Below are 22,992 nucleotides of genomic sequence, written 5' to 3' on the forward strand. Positions count from 1 at the left end.
CCTCGCATCTCAAACGTGTGAACATTTCGGCTATTTTCCGTGGCTATATTTCTTACTGCGGCTTTAGAAACTATCTACGCTTACTCCACGATGGATAGTGATCATGAACAAGGCCCTTCCAGGAAGAAAATTGCGAAAGAAAGGCTTGAAAAGGGGCGGGAATTGGGAGTGTAGCTGGAAGGCATCTGAGCGCTCACTTGCGGCTAACGCGTGGCCCGTCTTCAACTCATTGGCGGTTGGAGCGTGACCAGGTTTTTTATTTTATATGCTAATGTTCCTATAGAGAATTCTATTGCGAACCCATTGAGACCAAAATGAAGACCTAGGACGAAAATTGAGGTGACCAGAGTGATCCTGGGTAACTCGTTCGCACTTTCTCTGTTTGCTGCGGGTAATTAGCCTGGCTTTTGGAGTTTATATGCATTTAGTGCTGAAGAGAATTCTATTGCGAACACAATGATACAAAATTTAATCTCGTAGGACGAGAATTAAGGTGACAAAGTTGAAGAGAGTATACACTTTTCAGAATTTACGCGCGCTCCTGTGACACCCTGGGTCCCATATCGCACAGTTGAGGGGTGGCGGGCGGGGTGCGCGAAAGTGTTAAGGAACATATAATCTCTTCCCACAAACAAACCATCACCAGAGAAATCTTAGCAAACAACACAGAAATCATCGATAGATACGGCGATAGCAGGCGGCTTGACGTCTGCGAGGCACTACACATCAAGAAGTCAACACCAGCAATCAACAGCCAATTAATGCACAACTATATTCTACCCACTTCAAGACTCCGCTCCAATATAGAAGCATCAAGAAATATGGACCAATAGGCTTTCTACAATTACTTCCATTCAAATACCCATTGTTTCGTGTTCTGTCTTGTGTTTGAATTTAAATACCCATTCAATACCCATTGTTGAAAGTTTGTTTTCACCTCATCCACCTCACCCAAATATACATATATACACACACACACACACACACACACACACACACACACACACACACACACACACACACACACACACACACACCTCCAGTACCTTCCTCCCTTGGGAAAGAGTGATCACGTCATGTTAGACATTAAATATGCTTTAAGATATCATCTAGAAGAAAATGTGGACATTGAAACAGTTGATAAACTCGATTTAAAGAGAGGCAACTATGGGGAACTTCGAAATTTTTTTAATGAGTGTAATTGGACAGAATTGTTGCTAGGCAGGGAAGTAAATGAAATGTATGCCAAATTTTTAAAACTATACGAGGAAGGCACACAAACATTCATACCAAAACAGAGATGCAGGACCAGAAAACAGGATTGGTTCGACAGAAATTGTGAGAGGGCAAGAGACCAAACGACACAAAAATGGAATCAGTATAGGAAGAGGCCAAACCCCCAAACATACCAGCGATACAAAGATGCGAGAAACAATTATACAGCAGTAAGGAGAGAGGCAGAAAGAAATTTTGAAAAAGGGATAGCAGATAAATGTAAAACAGAACCGGGCCTATTCTACAAATTCATAAACAACAAATTGCAGGTAAAGGATAATATCCAGAGGTTGAAAATGGGAAACAGATTCACGGAAAATGAAAAGGAAATGTGTGAAACATTAAATGAAAAGTTCCAAAGTGTGTTTGTACAAAATGAAATCTTCAGAGAACCAGACACAATAAGAATTCCAGAGAACAACATAGAGCGGATAGAGGTGTCTAGAGATGAAGTGGAAAATATGCTAAAGGAGCTCGGGAGGAACAAAGCAGCTGGCCCAGATGGCGTTTCACCATGGGTTCTGAGAGAATGTGCATCTGAGCTCAGCATTCCACTTCACCTGATCTTTCAGGCATCCCTGTGTACAGGAATCGTAGCAGACATGTGGAAACAGGCTAACATAGTTCCAATCTACAAAAGTGGCAGCAGGGAAGACCCCCCTCAATTATAGACCTGTATCATTGACAAGTGTAATAGTGAAAGTATTGGAAAAGCTAATCAAAACTAAATGGGTAGAACACCTGGAGAGAAATGATATAATATCAGACAGACAGTATGGTTTTCGATCTGGAAGATCCTGTGTATCGAATTTACTCAGTTTCTATGATCGGGCCACAGAGATATTACAGGAAAGAGATGGTTGGGTTGACTGCATCTATCTGGACCTAAAAAAGGCTTTCGACAGAGTTCACATAAGAGGTTGTTCTGGAAACTGGAAAATATTGGAGGGGTGACAGGTAAGCTTCTATCATGGATGAAAAATTTTCTGACTGATAGAAAAATGAGGGCAGTAATCAGAGGCAATGTATCGGAATGGAGAAATGTCACAAGTGGAGTACCACAGGGTTCAGTTCTTGCACCAGTGATGTTTATTGTGTACATAAATGATCTACCAGTTGGTATACAGAATTATATGAACATGTTTGCTGATGATGCTAAGATAATAGGAAGGATAAGAAATTTAGATGACTGTCATGCCCTTCAAGAAGACCTGGACAAAATAAGTATATGGAGCACCACTTGGCAAATGGAATTTAATGTTAATAAATGTCATGTTATGGAATGTGGAATAGGAGAACATAGACCCCACACAACCTATATATTATGTGAGAAATCTTTAAAGAATTCTGATAAAGAAAGAGATCTAGGAGTGGTTCTAGATAGAAAACTATCACTTGAGGACCACATAAAGAATATTGTGCAAGGAGCCTATGCTATGCTTTCTAACTTCAGAATTGCATTTAAATACATGGATGGCGATATACTAAAGAAATTGTTCATGACTTTTGTTAGGCCAAAGCTAGAATATGCAGCTGTTGTGTGGTGCCCATATCTTAAGAAGCACATCAACAAACTGGAAAAGGTGCAAAGACATGCTACTAAGTGGCTCCCAGAACTGAAGGGCAAGAGCTACGAGGAGAGGTTAGAAGCATTAAATATGCCAAAACTAGAAGACAGAAGAAAAAGAGGTGATATGATCACTACGTACAAAATAGTAACAGGAATTGATAAAATCGACAGGGAAGACTTCCTGAGACCTGGAATTTCAAGAACAAGAGGTCATAGATTTAAACTAGCTAAACACAGATGCCGAAGAAATATAAGAAAATTCACCTTCGCAAATAGAGTGGTAGACGGTTGGAACAAGTTAAGTGAGAAGGTGGTGGAGGCCAAGACCGTCAGTAGTTTCAAAGCGTTATATGACAAAGAGTGCTGGGAAGACGGGACACCACGAGCGTAGCTCTCATCCTGTAACTACACTTAGGTAATTACACACACACACACAAAACATAATATCAGACAGACAGTATGGTTTTCGATCTGGAAGATCCTGTGTAACGAACTTGCTCAGTTTTTATGATCGAGCCACAGAGATTTTACAGGAAAGAGATGGTTGGGTTGACTGCATCTATCTGGACCTAAAAATGGCTTTCGACAGAGTTCCCCATAAGAGGTTGTTCTGGAAACTGGAACATATTGAAGGAGTGACAGGTAAGCTACTAACATGGATGAAAAATTTCCTAACTGACAGAAAAATGAGGGCCATAATCAGAGGCAAGGTATCGGATTGGAGGAATGTCACGAGTGGAGTACCTCAGGGTTCAGTTCTTGCACCGGTAATGTTCATTGTCTACATAAACGATCTACCAGTGGGAATACACAATTACAAGAACATGTTTGCTGATGATGCTAAGATAATAGGGAAGACAAGAAACTTAGACGATTGTCATGCCCTTCAAGATGACCTGGACAAAATAAGTATATGGAGCAACACTTGGCAAATGGAATTTAATGTGAATAAATGCCATGTTATGGAATGTGGAATTGAAGAACATAGACCCCACACAACCTATAAATTATGTGAGAAATCTTTAAAGAATTCTGATAAAGAAAAGGATCTAGGGGTGGTTTTAGATAGAAAAATGTCACCTGAGGACCACATTAAGAACATTGTGCGAGGAGCCTATGCTACACTTTCTAACCTTAGAATTGCTTTTAAATACATGGATGGAGAAATACTAAAGAAATTGTTCACGACTTTTATTAGACCAAAGCTGGAATATGCAGCGGTTGTATGGTGCCCATATCTTAAGAAGCACATCAACAAACTGGAAAAGGTGCAACGACATGCCACTAAGTGGCTCCCAGAACTGAAGGACAAGAGCTACGAGGAGAGATTAGAGGCATTAAATATGCAAAAACTAGAAGATAGAAGAAAAAGAGGCGATATGATCACTACGTTCAAAATAGTAACAGGAATAGATAAAATTGATAGGGAAGAATTCCTGAGACTCGGAACTTCAAGAACAAGAGGTCATAGATTTAAACTAACGAAACAAAGCTGCCGGAGAAATATACGAAAATTCACTTTTGTAAACAGAGTGGTAGACGGTTGGAACAAGTTAGGTGAGAAGGTGGTGGAGGCCAAAACCGTCAGTGGTTTCAAAGCGTTATATGACAAAGAGTGCTGGGGAGACGGGACACCACGAGCGTAGCTCTCATCCTGTAACTACACTTAGGTAATTACAATTAAGTAATTACACACACACACACACACACACACGAATGAGTTTGACCAGAAATAAATAAGAGCAACCTTGCATAGGTCAACAGACCTGCAGTTTCATTTTTTCTCATCATTTTATGCCTTAGGCAGAGTCAAAATGTGCTGGTTCTAAAAACAAAGATTATAACTTTAATGAATATATACTTACTTTTAGGACACCTCTTGCTTGCATTTTGGCAACCATTTCCACAGTGAAGAAAAATGTGATTGTCAGATCTGAACAGAAGGTGATTTGTTCCAAACTTGGATATAATAATTTGGAGCTTGGAGTATTTGCAGATACTGACACTAAGGACACCAGCGAACATACTCGAAGGAGCCATCTTATCCATCTCTGAGAAATATACATTTAAGGGTTAGTAAAGTAATAACATTGCAGCTACAAAAAAGAGGCATGTGATATTTGCAATAAAATAATTTTATAAGAGTACTCACCTAGTTGTGCTTGCAGGGGTTGAGCTTTGGCTCTTTGGTCCCCGCTTCTCAATTGTAAATCAATTGGTGTACAGATTCTGGAGCCTATTGGGCTCTATCAAAACTCCATTTGAAATTGTGTATGGAGTCAACCTCCACCACATCACTGCCTAATTCATTCCATTTGTTAACTACTCTGACACTGAAAAAATAAAATTCTAATGTCTCTGTGGCTCATTTGGGTCCTAAGTTTCCACCTGTGTTTCCTTGTTCGTGTTCCACCCGTGCTAAATAGTTTGTCTTTGTCCACCCTGTCAATTCCCCTGAGAATTTTGTAGGTGGTTATCATTCAAATAAGTTTATTGAAGTATAAATACACAGACACAGAGATGAGGTAGCTCGAGCTATTCTCACCCCATTCAGAACAATGTGCTCATATATATATATATATATATATATATATATATATATATATATATATATATATATATATATATATATATATATATATATATATATATATATATACATATATACATATATATATATATATATATATATATATATACATATGCGAACAAGCCTGAATGGTCCCCAGGACAATGTGCAACTGAAAACTCACACCCCAGAAGTGACTCGAACCCATACTCCCAGGAGCCACGCAACTGGTATGTACAAGACGCCTTAATCCACTTGACCATCACGACCGGACATAATGAGGTGATAGCCGAGGCTATTTGAACCACCCCACCGCCGGCACTCGGATAGTAATCTTGGGCATAGCATTTTACCAAATCACCTCATTCTTTGGGGCACACGTGAGGAACACAAATGCGAACAAGCCTGAATGGTCCCCAGGACAATGTGCAACTGAAAACTCACACCCCAGAAGTGACTCGAACCCATACTCCCAGGAGCCACGCAACTGGTATGTACAAGACGCCTTAATCCACTTGACCATCACGACCGGACATAATGAGGTGATAGCCGAGGCTATTTGAACCACCCCACCGCCGGCACTCGGATAGTAATCTTGGGCATAGCATTTTGCCAAATCACCTCATTCTTTGGGGCACACGTGAGGAACACAAATGCGAACAAGCCTGAATGGTCCCCAGGACAATGTGCAACTGAAAACTCACACCCCAGAAGTGACTCGAACCCATACTCCCAGGAGCCACGCAACTGGTATGTACAAGACGCCTTAATCCACTTGACCATCACGACCGGACAAAATGAGGTGATAGCCGAAGCTATTTGAACCACCCCACCGCCGGCACTCGGATGGTAATCTTGGGCATAGCATTTTACCAAATCACCTCATTCTTTGGGGCACACGTGAGGAACACAAATGCGAACAAGCCTGAATGGTCCCAAGGACAATATGCAACTGAAAACTCACACCCCAGAAGTGACTCGAACCCATTCTCCCAGGAGCAACGCAACTGGTATGTACAAGACGCCTTAATCCACTTGACCATCACGACCGGACAAAATGAGGTGATAGCCGAAGCTATTTGAACCACCCCACCGCCGGCACTCGGATGGTAATCTTGGGCATAGCATTTTACCAAATCACCTCATTCTTTGGGGCACACGTGAGGAACACAAATGCGAACAAGCCTGAATGGTCCCCAGGACAATATGCAACTGAAAACTCACACCCCAGAAGTGACTCGAACCCATACTCCCAGGAGCAACGCAACTGGTATGTACAAGACGCCTTAATCCACTTGACCATCACGACCGGACAAAATGAGGTGATAGCCGAAGCTATTTGAACCACCCCACCGCCGGCACTCGGACGGTAATCTTGGGCATAGCATTTTACCATATCACCTCATTCTTTGGGGCACACGTGAGGAACACAAATGCGAACAAGCCTGAATGGTCCCCAGGACAATATGCAACTGAAAACTCACACCCCAGAAGTGACTCGAACCCATACTCCCAGGAGCAACGCAACTGGTATGTACAAGACGCCTTAATCCACTTAACCTCTTATCCACTATCTCTGACAATATTCACTTTAATGATCTAAATTGCAGATATTTTGCAGCACATGATGTAAACAATGTATTAACTCATAGTCACAATATCTCTGTAATCAATTTGAACGTTAGATCCCTAGGTAAACACTTTGATGATGTTAGTGCCTTGATTGAAGCTATTGACAACAAATTCTCTTTTATTATACTTACTGAAACATGGTTGAAAGATGATACTACTCAACTCTTTAACATGCCTAACTACTCAGCAATCCACAACTGTCGTCAACTTCAGAGAGGTGGTGGCACTGCTCTTTACTACCACCAAGAACTAACATGCTTAAAAGAAATTAGAACTAGAGACTGCTATGGGGAGTATATCTTCGCCAGCTTCAGAGTCAAGGGTGCCGAGTCTATCCTGTCTGTGGGTGCAGTTTATAGAATTCCTAACACTGATGTGTCCGAATTCAACTCAAACCTTAGAAATCTAATACTTGATAACAGACTGAACAAAAACCACCTAATTATCGCAGGGGACTTTAATATTGACCTCTGCGAGCCAGAACACCCTACTGCTGTTAGCTTCCTCAACTGTATGAATTCCTGTTTCCTCATACCCTTAATCACTAGACCTACTAGAATCACTGATAGCACTGCCACGACTCTAGATCACATCTGGACAAATATAACCTCTCCGCTTACTTCAGGTATAATCACCGATAGCACTACAGACCATTACCCCACATTTCTCTTAACTAACATTAGCAAACCACCTCTTGAGTCAAGAGAGATACGTTTTAGACTACACAATGAAACTGCTATAGACAATTTTATAACTGCTACTGATAATGTCAACTGGGAGTCCGAGTTAGGTAACATAGAGGACATCAACCTAGCAGTTCAATCTTTTCTTCAAAAAACTCTAAGCCTTTATAATACCCACTGTCCTATGCTTACAAAACAAGTCACAACCAAAAGGCTTAACAATCCCTGGCTTACAAAGGGAATACTTAAATCTATTAATAAAAAACATGACCTTGAGAAAAAGTATAGGTTAGGAATTGTCTCCAAAGAATTCTCAAAGAATTACTCATTATTGCTATCTAAGATAATTAGACGAGCCAAAACTAAATACTACGAAGATAAATTTACCCAAATAAAGAGCAACATTAAACAAACATGGAGAACAATTTCACAAATATTGGGATCAAAGAAGTCTTTAAATAACAAACCGACTCTCCTGTCTAATAACGATGGTCAGCTTTCAGCCTCTGATTCTGCTATTGAGTTCAATAGGTTCTTCTCTTCCATTGGTTCATCCCTTGCTAATGATATTCCATCTTCCAGTACTGACATTAAGGACTATCTTACAGGGAACTATCCCCAGTCTCTGTACCTAAAGCCTGTTAATTCCATTGACGTCAATGAGATAATCCTTTCCCTTAAAACCAAGTCTGGTGCCCTTGAGGAGATACCAACTTTAATCTACAAAAAAGCCTCCAGATCTTTAGCCCCTGCTATTGCTTTGCTCTTCAACAAGTCACTTGAACTCCAAACCTTTCCAGATATTCTAAAAAAAGCGAGAGTAACGCCTGTCCACAAATGTGGTGATCTCACAGATGTTAACAACTACAGACCTATATCAATCCTGCCAAACTTGTCAAAAATTTTTGAAAAACTAATCTATAAGCAGCTTTACTCATATCTAGCCAAACTCAATATACTTAGCCCTTGCCAATATGGCTTCAGGCCCAAAAAAAGCACTAACGATGCACTTATTAGTATGCTTAACTCGATTCATACAGCTCTTGATAAAAATGAGTTCCCTGTTGGGTTATTTGTGGACCTGCGTAAAGCTTTCGATACTGTCAACCACCAAAACCTTCTTCTTAAATTACATCATTATGGTGTCAGAGGACACTCCCTACAATACCTCAAATCCTACCTTACTGACAGGCTCCAATGTGTTTCTGTGAATAATACAATTTCTCCCACCCTACCCATCAACATTGGTGTTCCCCAGGGCAGCATACTTGGCCCTCTCCTCTTTCTCATCTACATTAATGACCTTCCAAATGCCTCCCAACACCTCAAACCAATCCTATTTGCTGACGACACAACCTTCATTTACTCCAGTCCTGATCCCCTTGCTCTAAATGCCACAGTAAATACTGAGCTAAATAAAGTCCATCTGTGGCTAACTGCCAACAAACTCACCCTTAACATTGACAAAACTTTCTATATTCTGTTTGGCAATAAATCCTCTAATCAAATAAATCTCAAAATAAACAATACCCAAATTTGTAACAAATTAGATGGCAAATTCCTTGGCATTCTCATTGACCACAAGCTGAATTTCCAGGGACACATTCTAAACATATCAAAAAAAGTTTCAAAAACTGTGGGCATTCTTTCTAAGATCAGATATTATGTACCACGCCCTGCCCTGGTGACTCTCTATTACTCCCTTATCTATCCATATCTCAACTATGGTATTTGTGCTTGGGGCTCTACTACCCAAAATCACTTACGTCCTCTAATTACTCAACACAAAGCTGCTATTAGGACAATATCCAATTCTGGCCCCAGACATCACTCGGTACCCCTACTCAAATCTCTGAATATGTTAGACATTAAGTCACTGCACATTCTCTCATGTGTATTATACATATATAAAACGCTAAACTGTAATGCCAATCCTGATCTCAAAAGCTTCATAGAAGGTTGTAACAGAACCCATGAGCACCACACCAGAAAAAAATACAGTTTTGATATTCCTAGAGTACGACTTAATCAAACCAGAAATGCTCTACAAATCAAGGGGCCCAGAATGTGGAATGACCTTCCCAACCATGTTAAAGACAGTACCTCTCTCAACCAGTTTAAGTTAAAAACGAAGCTATACCTAATAAATTCCCTGTAACCTACCTTACCCCTCTATTGTCAACCCATGTATTTTTTTTTTTTTTTTTTTTTTTTTTTTTTTCAAATCAACGCTGTTTTAATGTAATTCTCTGTAATAATTTGTAATTGTATTTGTGCTGTTTTTTCAACAATGTTCCCCCCTGTTTTACCTCTATTTTTATTTGTACTCAACGCATTTTTTTCTTTTTACCCATTAGTTTTAAGCTTTAGTCAGTAGTGTTTTTTCCTGCCCGAAACGCTTTGCGTAATAGTGGCTTTAGGCATTGTATGTACTAGCTCTATCTATAAAGCCAACAAACTTTGTAAAATCTCTTTATGTATGTACCTTTGCCTAAATAAAAATTATTATTATTATTATTATTATTATATATATAATATATATATATATATATATATATATATATATATATATATATATATATATATATATATATATATATATATATATATATATATATATATATATATATATATATATATATATATATATATATATATATTATTATAGCACAACCTCAATTCAACGTACTATATGAGCCCAACCCCAGTTCATTGGAGCATTGGATTCATTCCAAGAGGTGACCTTCAGGAGGCGTTTGTGTCAGTGTCTTTTTTTTTTCTTGTACACCATAAAAATGCATTATCATATTACATACTGTACCTATATACAATGGGGCCTCGACTTACGATGCTAATCCATTCCTAGAGACGGATCGTAAGTCGAAATATCTTAAGTCAAAGCGATTTTTCCCCTAAGAAATAATGGGAATTTAATTAATCCGTTCCCCACCCTCCAAAATATTAACATACAAATACATTTTATACAGAATACAATGTTTTTTTCTAACTACAATACAGTACCAAAGTGTCTCTTACCTTTATGGAGGGCTCTTGATGGTGTATGGAAGATGGTGATGAGGGGGGAGAAAGAGAGTTGTTCCTGTTTGGAAGGGGAGTCCCCTTCCATTATCACATCAGGTAGTGATGTTTTCTCTGGGGGTACTCTCCTACGTTTTGCCTGAATACCACTAGGACCTGGTTGTGGTTCAGTGCTTGTTTGTCTCACTACAAATTTGTTAAGAGACATTTGCTTTTCTTTTAGTTTTAACATTTGTCTGTAATGATGCATAACAGTGTCATTGAATAGGTTAAGGCAACAGCCTACTGCAGCTTGATTTGGGCGAGTCGTTTCAGCAAAGGTTTGCAATTCTTCCCATGCTAGAACAGAACACTGAAAATAGAACACTGCTTGGAAAACCTCACAAATCCAGCTCCGAACATCATCCTGCTTGGGGACTTCAACCTACGGCACCTGAAATGGAAGCACCTGGCTAATACAGTAATATCAGATAGAATACCAGGAAGTAGCCTAAATGAACAGGCACATGCAAATGACCTGCTACGGATGTTTGACAGGTTTGCCTTAAACCAGCAAATAGTAGAACCAACTAGGAAGGAGAACACGCTGGACCTCATTTTCACTAATAATGATGAATTGATCAGGAACATAACGATTACAAATACCTGTTACTCAGATCACAACTTAATTGAAGTTATGACAACCATGGGGAGTAGACCTTCAAAACCAGTCCAGATTCCCGGTGGAGGAGATTTCAGCAAATTCAACTTCAATAATAAACAGATAAATTGGGAGCAAATAAACCAGGACTTCACAGAAATAAACTGGGAAGAACAGCTAGAAAATGCAAACCTGAACCAGTGCCTGGAAAAAATAAGCTCAGTAGCACTAGAAATAAGTTCAAACCGCATACCCCTAAGAAAAAAGAGGAAGAGATGCAGATTGGAATGGGAACATCGTTCCCTATATAGGCGAAGAAAACGAATGGCGGAACAACTTGAGAGTCGCACCCTATCTCAAGAACGGCAAAAAAGGTTAGGTAGAGAAATAGAAACAACTGAATGCAAGCTACAAGAATCATACAAAACCCAGGAGAGGCAAAGAGAGCAAAAGGCCATCAGTGAAATTGAGAGAAATCTGAAATATTTTTTCTCCTATGCAAAATCAAGATCAAAAACCACATCTAGTATCGGGCCCCTGCGAAAGGGAGATGGAACTTTCACCGATGACAACAAAGAAATGAGCGAGCTACTGAGGAAGCAGTACGACTCTGTTTTCAGCGAGCCATTAAACACACTAAAGATTGATAACCCAAATGAATTTTTCATGGATATGATACCAACATCAAATCATATGTCAGACGTCACCCTATTCCCACTGGATTTGGAAGAAGCCATAAACAGTATGCCTATGCACTCTGCACCAGGCCCGGATTCTTGGAACTCCATATTCATCAAGAACTGTAAAAAAACACTATCGCAGGCCCTCCACATTCTGTAGAGACAAAGCCTAGATACTGGCGTTATTCCTAATATACTAAAAACAGCAGAGATAGCACCATTTCATAAAGGAGGAAATAAGGCAGAGGCAAAAAATTACAGACCGATAGCACTAACATCGCACATTATAAAAAATTTTGAGTGCTAAGAAGTAAGATCACAAAATACATGGAATCACAGCATCTCCATATCCCCGGACAACATGGTTTCAGAACAGGGCGCTCTTGCCTGTCACAGTTGCTGGACCACTTTGATATGGCATTAGATGCTATGGAAGACAAACAAAATGCTGATGTAATTTACACAGATTTTGCAAAAGCTTTTGATAAATGTGACCATGGCGTTATTGCACATAAAATGCGTTCAAAAGGAATTACCGGAAAAATAGGCAGATGGATCTACAATTTCCTGACCAACAGAACCCAATGTGTGATAGTCAACAAAATAAAATCCAGCCAATCAACCGTGAAGTGCTCAGTCCCCCAGGGTACTGTGCTTGCTCCAGTACTTTTTCTCATCCTCATATCGGACATAGACAAGAACACAACCAATAGCACTGTATCATCCTTTGCAGATGACACTAGGATCTTCATGAGAGTAGGCAACATAGAGGACACGGCAAACCTCCAGTCAGATGTAGATCAGGTCTTTCTATGGGCTACAGAAAATAATATGGTGTTTAACGAAGATAAGTTCCAGCTCATGTGCTATGAAAAAATGAAAATATAAAAACGGAAACCACGTACAAAACTCAGGCAAATCATAACATAGAACGAAAAGGCAATGTAAAGGATCTGGGTGTACTCATGTCGGAAGACCTTACTTTTAAAGAACACAATAAAGTAGCCGTCACAACTGCAAGAAAAATGACAGGTTGGATAACAAGAACTTTTCACACTAGAGATGCTATACCGATGATGATACTTTTCAAAACGCTTGTGCTCTCTAGAGTGGAGTACTGCTGCACAATGACAGCCCCTTTCAAAGCTGGAGAAATTGCTGACCTGGAGAGCGTGCAGAGATCCACAGTAAAACTTCTAAACTACTGGGACTGTCTATATCTGATATGAGAATAAGGAACAGCAGTGGTGCAAGGACTGTGCCTTGAGGTACAGTACAGAGCTTTTAACTGTGCTCGGACTCGATTTTACTTGATTGACTGTTACTCTTTGTGTTCTGTTCGACAGGAAATTGAGTATCCAGTGTCCTACTTTACTAGTTATACCCATTGACCTCATTTTGTGTGCAATCACTCCATGGTCACATTTGTCGAATGCCTTTGCAAAACCTGTGTATACGACATCTGCATTATGTTTTTCCTTTAATGCCTCAGTGATTTTGTTATAGTCGTCAAGTAGCTGTGAGAGGCATGATCTTCCTGCTCTAAATCCATGTTGGCCCTATTATGGAGGTCATTGGTTTCCATGAATCTAGTGACCTGACTCCTGATCACTCTTTCAAATACTTTTATTATGTGGGACGTTAGTGCAACTGGTCTATAATATACATAATAATTCTTTGCCAATGCTTTGCTACCACCCTTGTGTAGAGGGGCAATGTCTGCTGCTTTAAGTGCATCTGGTATCTCCCCTGTGTCCAAGCTCTTCCTCCACACTATACTGAGTACCTGTGCTACTGGCACTTTGCATTTCTTTATAAATATTGAATTCCACGAGTCTGGACCCGGGGCTGAGTGTATGGGCATATTGTCAATTTTTCTTTCAAAATCTGACACGCTCGTGTTGATATCAGTTATATTTACAGGTGTTTGAGTATCATTCATAAACAAATTGTCCGAATCTTCCACTTTTATGCTGAGTATCGGAGTGCTAAACATGTCTTCATACTGCTTTTTTAGGATTTCACTAATTTCTTTGTCATCCTCAGTGTATGAACCTTCACTAATACGAATAGGTCCGATACTGGCAGTGGTTTTCGCTTTTGATTTAGCATATGTGAAGAAATATTTCGGGTTTTTCTTTATTTCTTGAATTGCTTTCTGTTCTAGTTGCCTTTCTTCAGTCTGATAGGAATGCTTCAGTCTCTGTTCGATTTCTTCAATCTCCCTGTTTAAATTATTTTTTCTCTGTATGGAGAGTCGTGTCTGCTTAAGCATTTCCGTTAGTTTCTTCCTCCTTTTGTAATGTCGTCTGCGTTCTCTTTCTACATTGGACCTCTTTCTGGCTTTCCTCAAAGGAACATGTTTCAGACTTCATATGCTTCAGACGTCAGTTTTTCTATTCCCTGTGTAGGATTTATATTTCTTAGAACATTTTACCATTGAATGTTTGTAAGTAACCTGTTTTTGTAGTGAAGCGTACTTGAACATACTTTTGTTGTGAAGCTTTGGGTAAATTAGGTATAAAATTTACTTTGAAGTGAAGTTTTTGGGTAGTCAGGAACGGATTAATTCACTTCCCATTATTTCTTATGGGGAAATTAGCGTCGGTTTACAAGTTTTCAGGTTTTGAACTGTCTCCAGGAATGGATTAAACACTTAAACCAAGGTACCCCCTGTACGCAAAAACCGCCGACCGGAGGGAGGGAGAGTTGCCAGGGAGCCTTCGGGACTCACCAGAAAATGGCGTTTCATTACATTCAACGCTGGTTTTTTGGGGGGAGCCCCTAATGCTGCCCGGAGCTAATTCACCAAAGACGAAAAAGAAAGGGGACTTACCCGGGAGGCGGTTGGTGCTCACATCTACACTCGAAGTTGAGACAGGCTGAAGTCGCCGTTTTGGCAGGCTGAAGCCTGCCAAAGCGACACAGGCCCAACTAGGCCCAGGAACATTAATGAGGTAGTGTGCTGCCAGGAGCCTGTCCAACCGCCAAAAACCCTGTGCCCGAATGTCAGCCCAGGTCATGTTGCCAAAGAAGGCAGCAAACGCAGTAAACTTACAAAATCATGGGCACGAGGATTGACCACAGGCTGGCTAGACTTAATAACCCTGTGGATGACCTGAGAGACCCGTACTCAAGAACAGAGAAGAAGGGAAACCGGATCAACCCAAAGCGCATCCCCGGCAACAGAAGCCATGGCGCGCAAATAACGGCAGTGGGCCGCAACCAGACACAACACATGATGCACCCCCTGCCTGACCAACAAAGCATCAACAACCCAAGTGCCCCTACGGAAAGCAGCAGTCTCATTCTTCGACAGAAAAGAAGTAGACGGCTGCAGACGTACAAACCTATCACCACGACCAAAAGAGCAGAAACCCCTGCGTCGGAGAAAAGCATGAAGTTCCGCAACCCGACTCCCCAGAGGCTAATACCAACAAGAAAAAAACCAGCGTTGAATGTAATGAAACGCCATTTTCTGCGTGAGACCCGAAGGCTCCCCGGAGCTTTACTGGCTGATATGCTAATGTCAGACTTTGGCATCAGTCATGTGTATGGAGTTCTAGGGCCTACCGGGGACCACGGCCAGAACCTGGCCCCCTCAGAGAGGCAAGGGGAGCAATGGCCTATTGAAACCCCCGTGTGGTAGGAAGCATTCTATGTCTGCCATCGACCGGGTCAAGCATCCAGAAAGGTAATCATTCCAAAACAAACCCCTATTCTGGTGAAAATTGCTACCTAAAGCCGAACTAGTGGACAGAACTCTTCAACAGAAAACAAGGAAACTAGTATGACGTCATACGTCACCGCGCCGCTGTCTGTGCAGCTCCCCCCTCCCCGGGAGGGGGAAGGGGGAGCCCCAGACCTCCCACGCCGGCTATCCACCCATCAGTTCTGAGGCTGGATGTCAAAACACGCGAAAAACCGCCGACCGGAGGGAGGGAGGGTTGCCGGGGAGCCTCCGGGTCTCACCCAGAAAATGGAGTTTCATTACATTCAACGCTGGTTTTCTGGGGGGAGCCCCATTGGCTCCCCGGAGCTAACTACCCACAGAGGAAGGTCAAAGGGACAGAACCGGGAGGCGGACACCACGCACCCCGCACGGAAGCGAGACAACCGGCAGCAAACGCCAACCCAAGGCGCCACAGCCCCGAAAAGTCCCGGGAAAAACACGAGAACAACGAGCAGCAAGGCCCCCGCACGAACACCAAAAATCCATGCCCAAAAGACCGCAAGGCCATGTCGCCCAGATGGCAGCGAGAGCAGCGAGAGCAGCGAGAGCAGCGAAGCCACGAACGCCACAGGCATGAGGGAAGAACACAGGCAGCTTAGCCACAAGAACACGGCTGACCACCTAGGACACCATCACCCGTGAACCGGGAAGAACAGAACCGGATCAATGCAAAACGCGCTCCGGACCCAAATGCCGTGGCACACAAACAACAGCGGAGGGCCGCCACTGAACACAAAACACGACACACCCCCGGCCCGACCAACGAAGCACCAACAAACCCTGGACCCCTCCAGAACGCAGCAGCCCCACCCCGCGCCAGAAAAGATGGAGACTGCTGCCACAAAACAACCAAAACGCTAAAACCGAAGGAGCAAGAAAACTCAGCGACTCGACCCCCAGAGGCAATGGCCAAAAGGAAAGAGCCGACGAAAAAACACACCGGAACCGAAGGGGCACTACCAACCGAGGAGAAGACAGAGCACGCTGACCAGAGACCAGGATGGTGCAAGCGGCGCACGAACAGGCCGGAGGTGAAACGACACACAAGACAGCTTACTAACGGTGCAGAAGCAACACCAAGACCGAAAGCAAGCTGAAGCGGCTCCGCCAGCGCCACACGAAAAGAGGCGACAGTATTTGGCAAGACGACGGCCCCCAACCCCCACCAGAAAACCAAGCCGAGAGTAAACCAAGCTAACAAGAGTAACCACCTAAGAAGGGACAGGAAAAGGAAGAACTGCCAAAATACCCCATACTGCCACCAAGAGAAGCACGCAGGTGGGACACCTACCACGAAGCCACCCGACCACCAACCGGAGGCGAGACCGCGAGGCAGAACATAAGCAGCCCCGACAAAGCCCCTCCAAGCCCAGGAAAAGGTGGAGCCGCAGGAAGATCTCGGACACGACCACCAAAATCCAGGCGGCACAAGGAGATGGAACGTCTGCCGAACAGAAAAACTTCCCAAAGCCTGCAAGCCCGCCAGGAGTTCAGAAACGACGGGTCCGACGCGAGACATCGCAAGACCCCCCCCCCCCCCCCCCCAAAAAAAAAAAAAAAAAACTGGCAGGACAAGCTAGGAAACCAAAGAAGGCGGAAGGGTCGCCGCCAGAACAGCACCCGAACCAAGGGGTACGAACAACTGCAATAGACTGAGACAAAGAAGCACATCACAGGACACAGGCTGAAAAACACCCAAGAACACACGCAGAACACCCCTGCTGCAGAGGAGGCAGGAAGAAAGAGCAGAAGCACAAAAACCCCAGGAAAACAACCATGGGTGGACAATCAGGCAGGGACAGAAAACCCCCACGCAATCCCCAGGCACAAAACAGCAGCAAAGTGCCACACCACAACCGGACATAGGAACAAGGACACGCCACCGTGAAACACGGTACCAATGCACATGTGCAGCAGCAGCAACAGGTACTACCGCAACATGCAACATGTAAATAGCAACTCCCTTCTGCAAAGGCAGAGAAACGGAGCAGGCAGACCCCAGACAGGGCCAACGGAGACACGACAAAACCCAGCAGGCCCGAAACCTGCACCAGGCGACTGACGGTGGAGAAACCCCGCTCGATACCTGCTGGATGGGGTACTGGGAGCTCTTTTACACCCAAAACCCGGCCCAAGGCCAGGCTAGACTGGCCAGAGGGTGGCCCACCAGGCAGCTGCTAGGAGCGGCCCGCCGGCCCACATACCCCCACAACCAGGATGGGCCGGAACTGCTAAACGAAAACAGGCTAGTGTGCCCTGGAAGTCCACGGACGAACCAGCAAGAAGGCTTATGCTCGCAAGTAGGTCGTGTAACAAGCACAGACCTCTGATAGTAATACAGTGTTCCCCCCAATTATGCCAATAGCACCACTGCACTCCACTGGTACTATCCCGCAAGTTCTACCAGATAGGCGGGACCCAAGAGCCAGAGCTCAAACCCTGCAAGCACAGCCAGGAGCCTTACCAGGTGAGTACAGAACCAACCCCACAACCCCCACACCTCACAATATGAAAAAAGGTGGGTCCCCTGAATGACTCCAGCATGGGTTGGACATGCACATGAGGGGAACAGGAAGGGTTGAAAAAGGGACAGTCACTGGTGTGCGAACGGTCGCAGTCGTACAAAAATATACCTAAATAAAGACAGGTATATAAACAACACCGCATCCAGCGCCCAGCCAAAAGACGCCAGACCGCAGAAACTCATCTGGCGAACGGTGGCACGAACTTGACACGACTCAACCGTACCCAGAAGAACCTGGGAGCACCACCAGGTGAAGACGCCAGAGCCGGATCCTGCCGGACCCGCAGGAGAGCAGGGAGAGGCGAAGGAGGCAGCCCACACCCATGACACAGGGAAAACCGCGGTGTCCTCCCCACAACTGGGAACCAGGACACCCCCAGAGCGAAGGGGCACATACCGCAGCCAGGGAGAAGAACGAGAGGCGAAGCACTGTAGCAAAAAGGGCGCAAAACACCAGCACTGAAACACCGCCCAGACCAAAACAAACTCCACGGCGCATGCGCATAACACGCTGGCCGAACCGCACAACCCTCTCTGCGGGAAGGCGCCAACCAGGACTACTGCACTAGAAAAGTAGCCAAAAGAGGAAGCAGGAACAATAAAACCGGCCAAAGAAACAAAGAGCCCAAAAAGGAAACCAACCGGACGACAAGTAGCCCAACAGGGCGACAAGTAGCCCAACAGGGCGACAAGTAGCCCAACAGGGCTACAAGTAGCCCAACCGGCTCACAAGTAGTCCAACCGGCACACAAGTAGTCCAACTGGACCACAAGTAGCCCAACCGGGCCACAAGTAGCCCAACCGGGCCACAAGTAGCCCAACCGGGCCACAAGTAGCCCAACTGGGCCACAAGTAGCCCAAAACAGCGACAAGGACGAGGAGCCGACAGACGTTCCAATAATGCAGGAAGTAGCAAAAAAACCTTCCCGATCCCTCGAGAACACAGAAGCCAACACTAGTACCGAAGGCACACAAAGGCGCAGGCGCACCCGAGATCAGAAGTCACGTAGAACCCCATCGAACGGGGAAACATGACGAAAACACCGTCCCAAAAAAGGGTGGGAGGAAACATCCACCCACAGGACGGAACCAACCGACTCAAAGGCCAAGGAACCAAGCCCGGGGAGGGGCCGACGCCCAACAGCACGTACGGCAAGTGGGGAGGAAAGACCCCACTCCGAGTAACCACAAGCCCCGCCTAGAGGGGGATAAAAAACCCCCACGGGGTCCAACGGGGCCAAGGCCCCCCAAGTCAGCCTCTCCCGAGCCGTTCCCCCAAAGCCCCGACCGTACCAGAAAACTGGGGCAGCCGTGAAAACACTAAGGAAGGGAGCCCACTGGCAGACTCATACAACACGGCTGGAGGAACAGGCTCAAATGCCCCCGTCACTACCCTGGAAGGGGAATTCCCCGAGACTGCCAGAGTCTCAACACCATGAAAAACCCCGCCCCGAACCTACAGACGGTAAGGAACCGGATGCAGGCAGCAAGGGTGATCCAGGGGAAAGACAAGGGGGCGTGGATGGAACCGAAGCAACCAACACCCCCAAGTCCCAAAATGAACTACAACGGGGCAGCCCCGGGGCTCCCGAGGAGGAAACCACGAGAACGTTGCCACCACCAAGGCTCAAGTGCAACGCCCCTGCTGCCCGCACCCGCTTTGTCAGCACAACTGGGTAACCGAGCCATAACAAGCAACCAAACTCGCAGGACTCCGGGTCGAAGGTGTCACCGACCCCACAGGCAGCAGACGGAGGCAAAACAGAGAGTCACCCAGAGACAAAGAATGAGAGCAACCCTCAAACTCGCTGGAAGCGAGGGGGGGACTCCGGGGTCACATCCATCGGACCCACGCGCCCCCAGGGGTTTCCCAGGGTCCCGAGCGTTTACTATAAGAGGACTCGCACTCAGGTAATCCCAGGCAGGGTACTGCTAACCGGCACCCAAAGCTACCAAACAACTTTCTAAGAGCTGAACCCCCGGGACGTGTACACTCACAGGGACCTAGCAGGGACTACCACCAGAAAATGCTCAGAACACAAGGGACACAAGGGGCAAGAACGAAGGCAGACCCCCCACCAGGTAGATAAACAAAAAGAAAAAGAAAACCCCACAAGAGGACAGCGTACCCAAGCGGAACAGAGCCGGCCGCCATGATTGGTAAAGACAAGCTGCACAGCACCCTGTGCCCCACCAGTGCAAAAACTGCCCCTTACTCTAAGGCAAACAAGGGAGACAGAACACCCGAGCACACTAAGAGCTGCCGAAAACCAAGCAGTAAACGGCCAAGCAGGGGCAAGACCCAAAGAACTTGTGGAAGGCGGCCCCAAGCCCCAAGGGCAGTACTTACAGGGCACCTAGGGAAGGGAACCCTAGGCACATGCAGCCCGAGTACTGGAGAAACACTCCCGGCTCACGCACCACCTAGAAAACAGACACCACACTCTAGGCAACCCGTTCTCGCAAATTTAATAAGTCAATATTGACTTATTAAATATGTGCATAGGTGACATACTTAACATAATAGATACCCTTAAAAAGATTCATAGAAAACACCGACCTTACCTAACCTTGTTAGTATCTTAAGATAAGCATCTTATTGCTTCGTAATTACAATTATTACCTAACCTATAATAGGTATAGGTTAAGTAATAATTGTAATTACGAAGCAATAAGATGCTTATCTTAAGATACTAACAAGGTTAGGTAAGGTCGGTGTTTTCTATGAATCTTTTTAAGGGTATCTATTATGTTTAGTATATCACCTATGCACGTAGTTAATAAGTCAATATTGACTTTACGAATTTGCGAGAACGGGTTGCTCTAGGTACAGTGCTGAAACAACCATTGGAGCCGGAGCACATAACTGGTGCCTATAGCATCAGCTGAAGAACTGATGGGTGGATAACTGGCATGGGAGGTCTGGGGCTCCCCCTTCCCCCTCCCGGGGAGGGGGAAGCTGTGCAGACAGCGGCGTGGTGACGTATGACATCATACTAGTTTCCTTGTTTTCTGTTGAAGAGTTCTATCCACTAGTTCGGCTTTAGGTAGCAATTTTCACCAAAATAGGGGTTTGTTTTGGAATGCTTACCTTTCTGGATGCTTGACCCAGTCGATGGCAGACATTGAATGCTTCCTATCACACGGGGGTTTCTATAGGCCATTGCTCCCCTTGACTCTCTGAGGGGGCCAGGTTCTGGCCGTGGTCCCCAGTAGGCCCTAGAACTCCATACACATGACTGATGCCAAAGTCTGACATTAGCATATCAGCCGGTAAAGCTCCAGGGAGCCGACGGGGTTCCCCACAGAAAAAGAGCCGTAGAAAAACAATCCTGAACCGACGGGGCCACAATAAACCGAGGAGAAGAGAGATAGGAGAGAACTCTGTCCAAAGACCAGGACGGCTCAGGCGGCGCATGAACAGGCCGGAGGTGAAACAATGCACGAGACAGTTCGCGAAATGGCACAGAAGTAACATCTATACCGAAAGCAAGCTGCAGCGACTCCGCCAGCACCGCACCATACAAGGCGACAGTATTTGGCATAAGATGACAGTCCTGAAACAACCACGAGAGAAAGGACAACACTACCTAAACCGAAAGAGAAGTACAATGACAAAGAGTCAAAAAGAAACGGAAGGACTGCCAGGAAACTTCATACTACCACCGAGATTAACCCCGCAGATGGGAACATCATCCAAGAAGCCATCTGATCACCATACAGTTGGTGATAAAGTCAAGTAAAAAATACCAAACACAAAGACTCGAGGAGAAGAGCAAACCAGTCTCGTATCGGACCAGGCCGATTTGTTGAAAGAGGGAAAGCCACAGAAAAACCTCCAGGTTCGGACACCGGGCAAGCAGTGCCTGAAACCACGGCTGGGCTGGCCACCATAGGGCCAAGAGAACTACTCGCCTCTGGTAAGTCTCCAAGCAAGCCAGGACCAGGGGGCAACAGCTGAACGGGGGGAAAGAGGTACAGTAACCCCCACCTCAACCAGTCCTGCCTGAAGGCGTCGATCCCAACTGTCTCGCGGTCACGGAAGGGCTCTACAAATACCGGAAGACGCCTCAACCATGAAGAGGTCCACCTCTAGGCGTCTGAACATCTGGCACAGCCAACGAAATCAGTCGGCATCGACCGTCCATTCCGTGGACAGGGGGAACGAACCGGGACAGGCTGTCCGCCAGGACATTGGACACCCACCGGACATGAACCGCCAGGAGAGCCAAACCCCGAGAACTCAGCAGACGAGTCACCCCAAAGAGCAAGGACCACATTGAACCCCACCTTCAGTTCAGGCAATGAACCACCGGGAAGAAGTCCGAAAGGGGCCGGATTGTCGATCTGCTGGCAACCCGAACACTCCGAAGTGCAAACTACATCGCCGCAAACTCCTGCACCGTGCTGTGGCCTGACGGAAGGACAGACCCCACCGCCCCTGGCCGGCCAGGTGAGCACTGGTCACAAAACCCCAGCCAAGAGACTACGCATTCATGAACACATCAAGCGAGGGCTCAGGTAGGCTCGAAAGCACTGAACCCCGAAAAACCTTGAGAAGAAGCTGGCGACACAGCAGCCGACATAAGGCCCCCGGGGGGTTGAACCCAGCGATCACGAGACAGGCGGAAGGAACGTCCCCGAAGG

At 45.0% G+C, this 22,992-nt stretch overlaps 1 protein-coding gene across 3 annotated transcripts in view; it reads right to left on the reverse strand.

The window, feature by feature from the left end:
- Positions 1 to 22,992, reverse strand: part of na (sodium leak channel non-selective protein na) — a 631,552-nt gene that overhangs the window by 590,138 nt on the left and 18,422 nt on the right. For all 3 annotated transcript variants that reach the window (XM_069314566.1, XM_069314565.1, XM_069314567.1), the window contains exon 3: positions 4,711 to 4,896. In XM_069314566.1, coding sequence (XP_069170667.1) covers positions 4,711 to 4,896 — 186 coding nt within the window. The remainder of the gene's footprint in view (positions 1 to 4,710; positions 4,897 to 22,992) is intronic.

The sequence above is a fragment of the Procambarus clarkii genome, chromosome 79 (assembly GCF_040958095.1).
Source record: "Procambarus clarkii isolate CNS0578487 chromosome 79, FALCON_Pclarkii_2.0, whole genome shotgun sequence".
Taxonomy (NCBI): domain Eukaryota; kingdom Metazoa; phylum Arthropoda; class Malacostraca; order Decapoda; family Cambaridae; genus Procambarus; species Procambarus clarkii.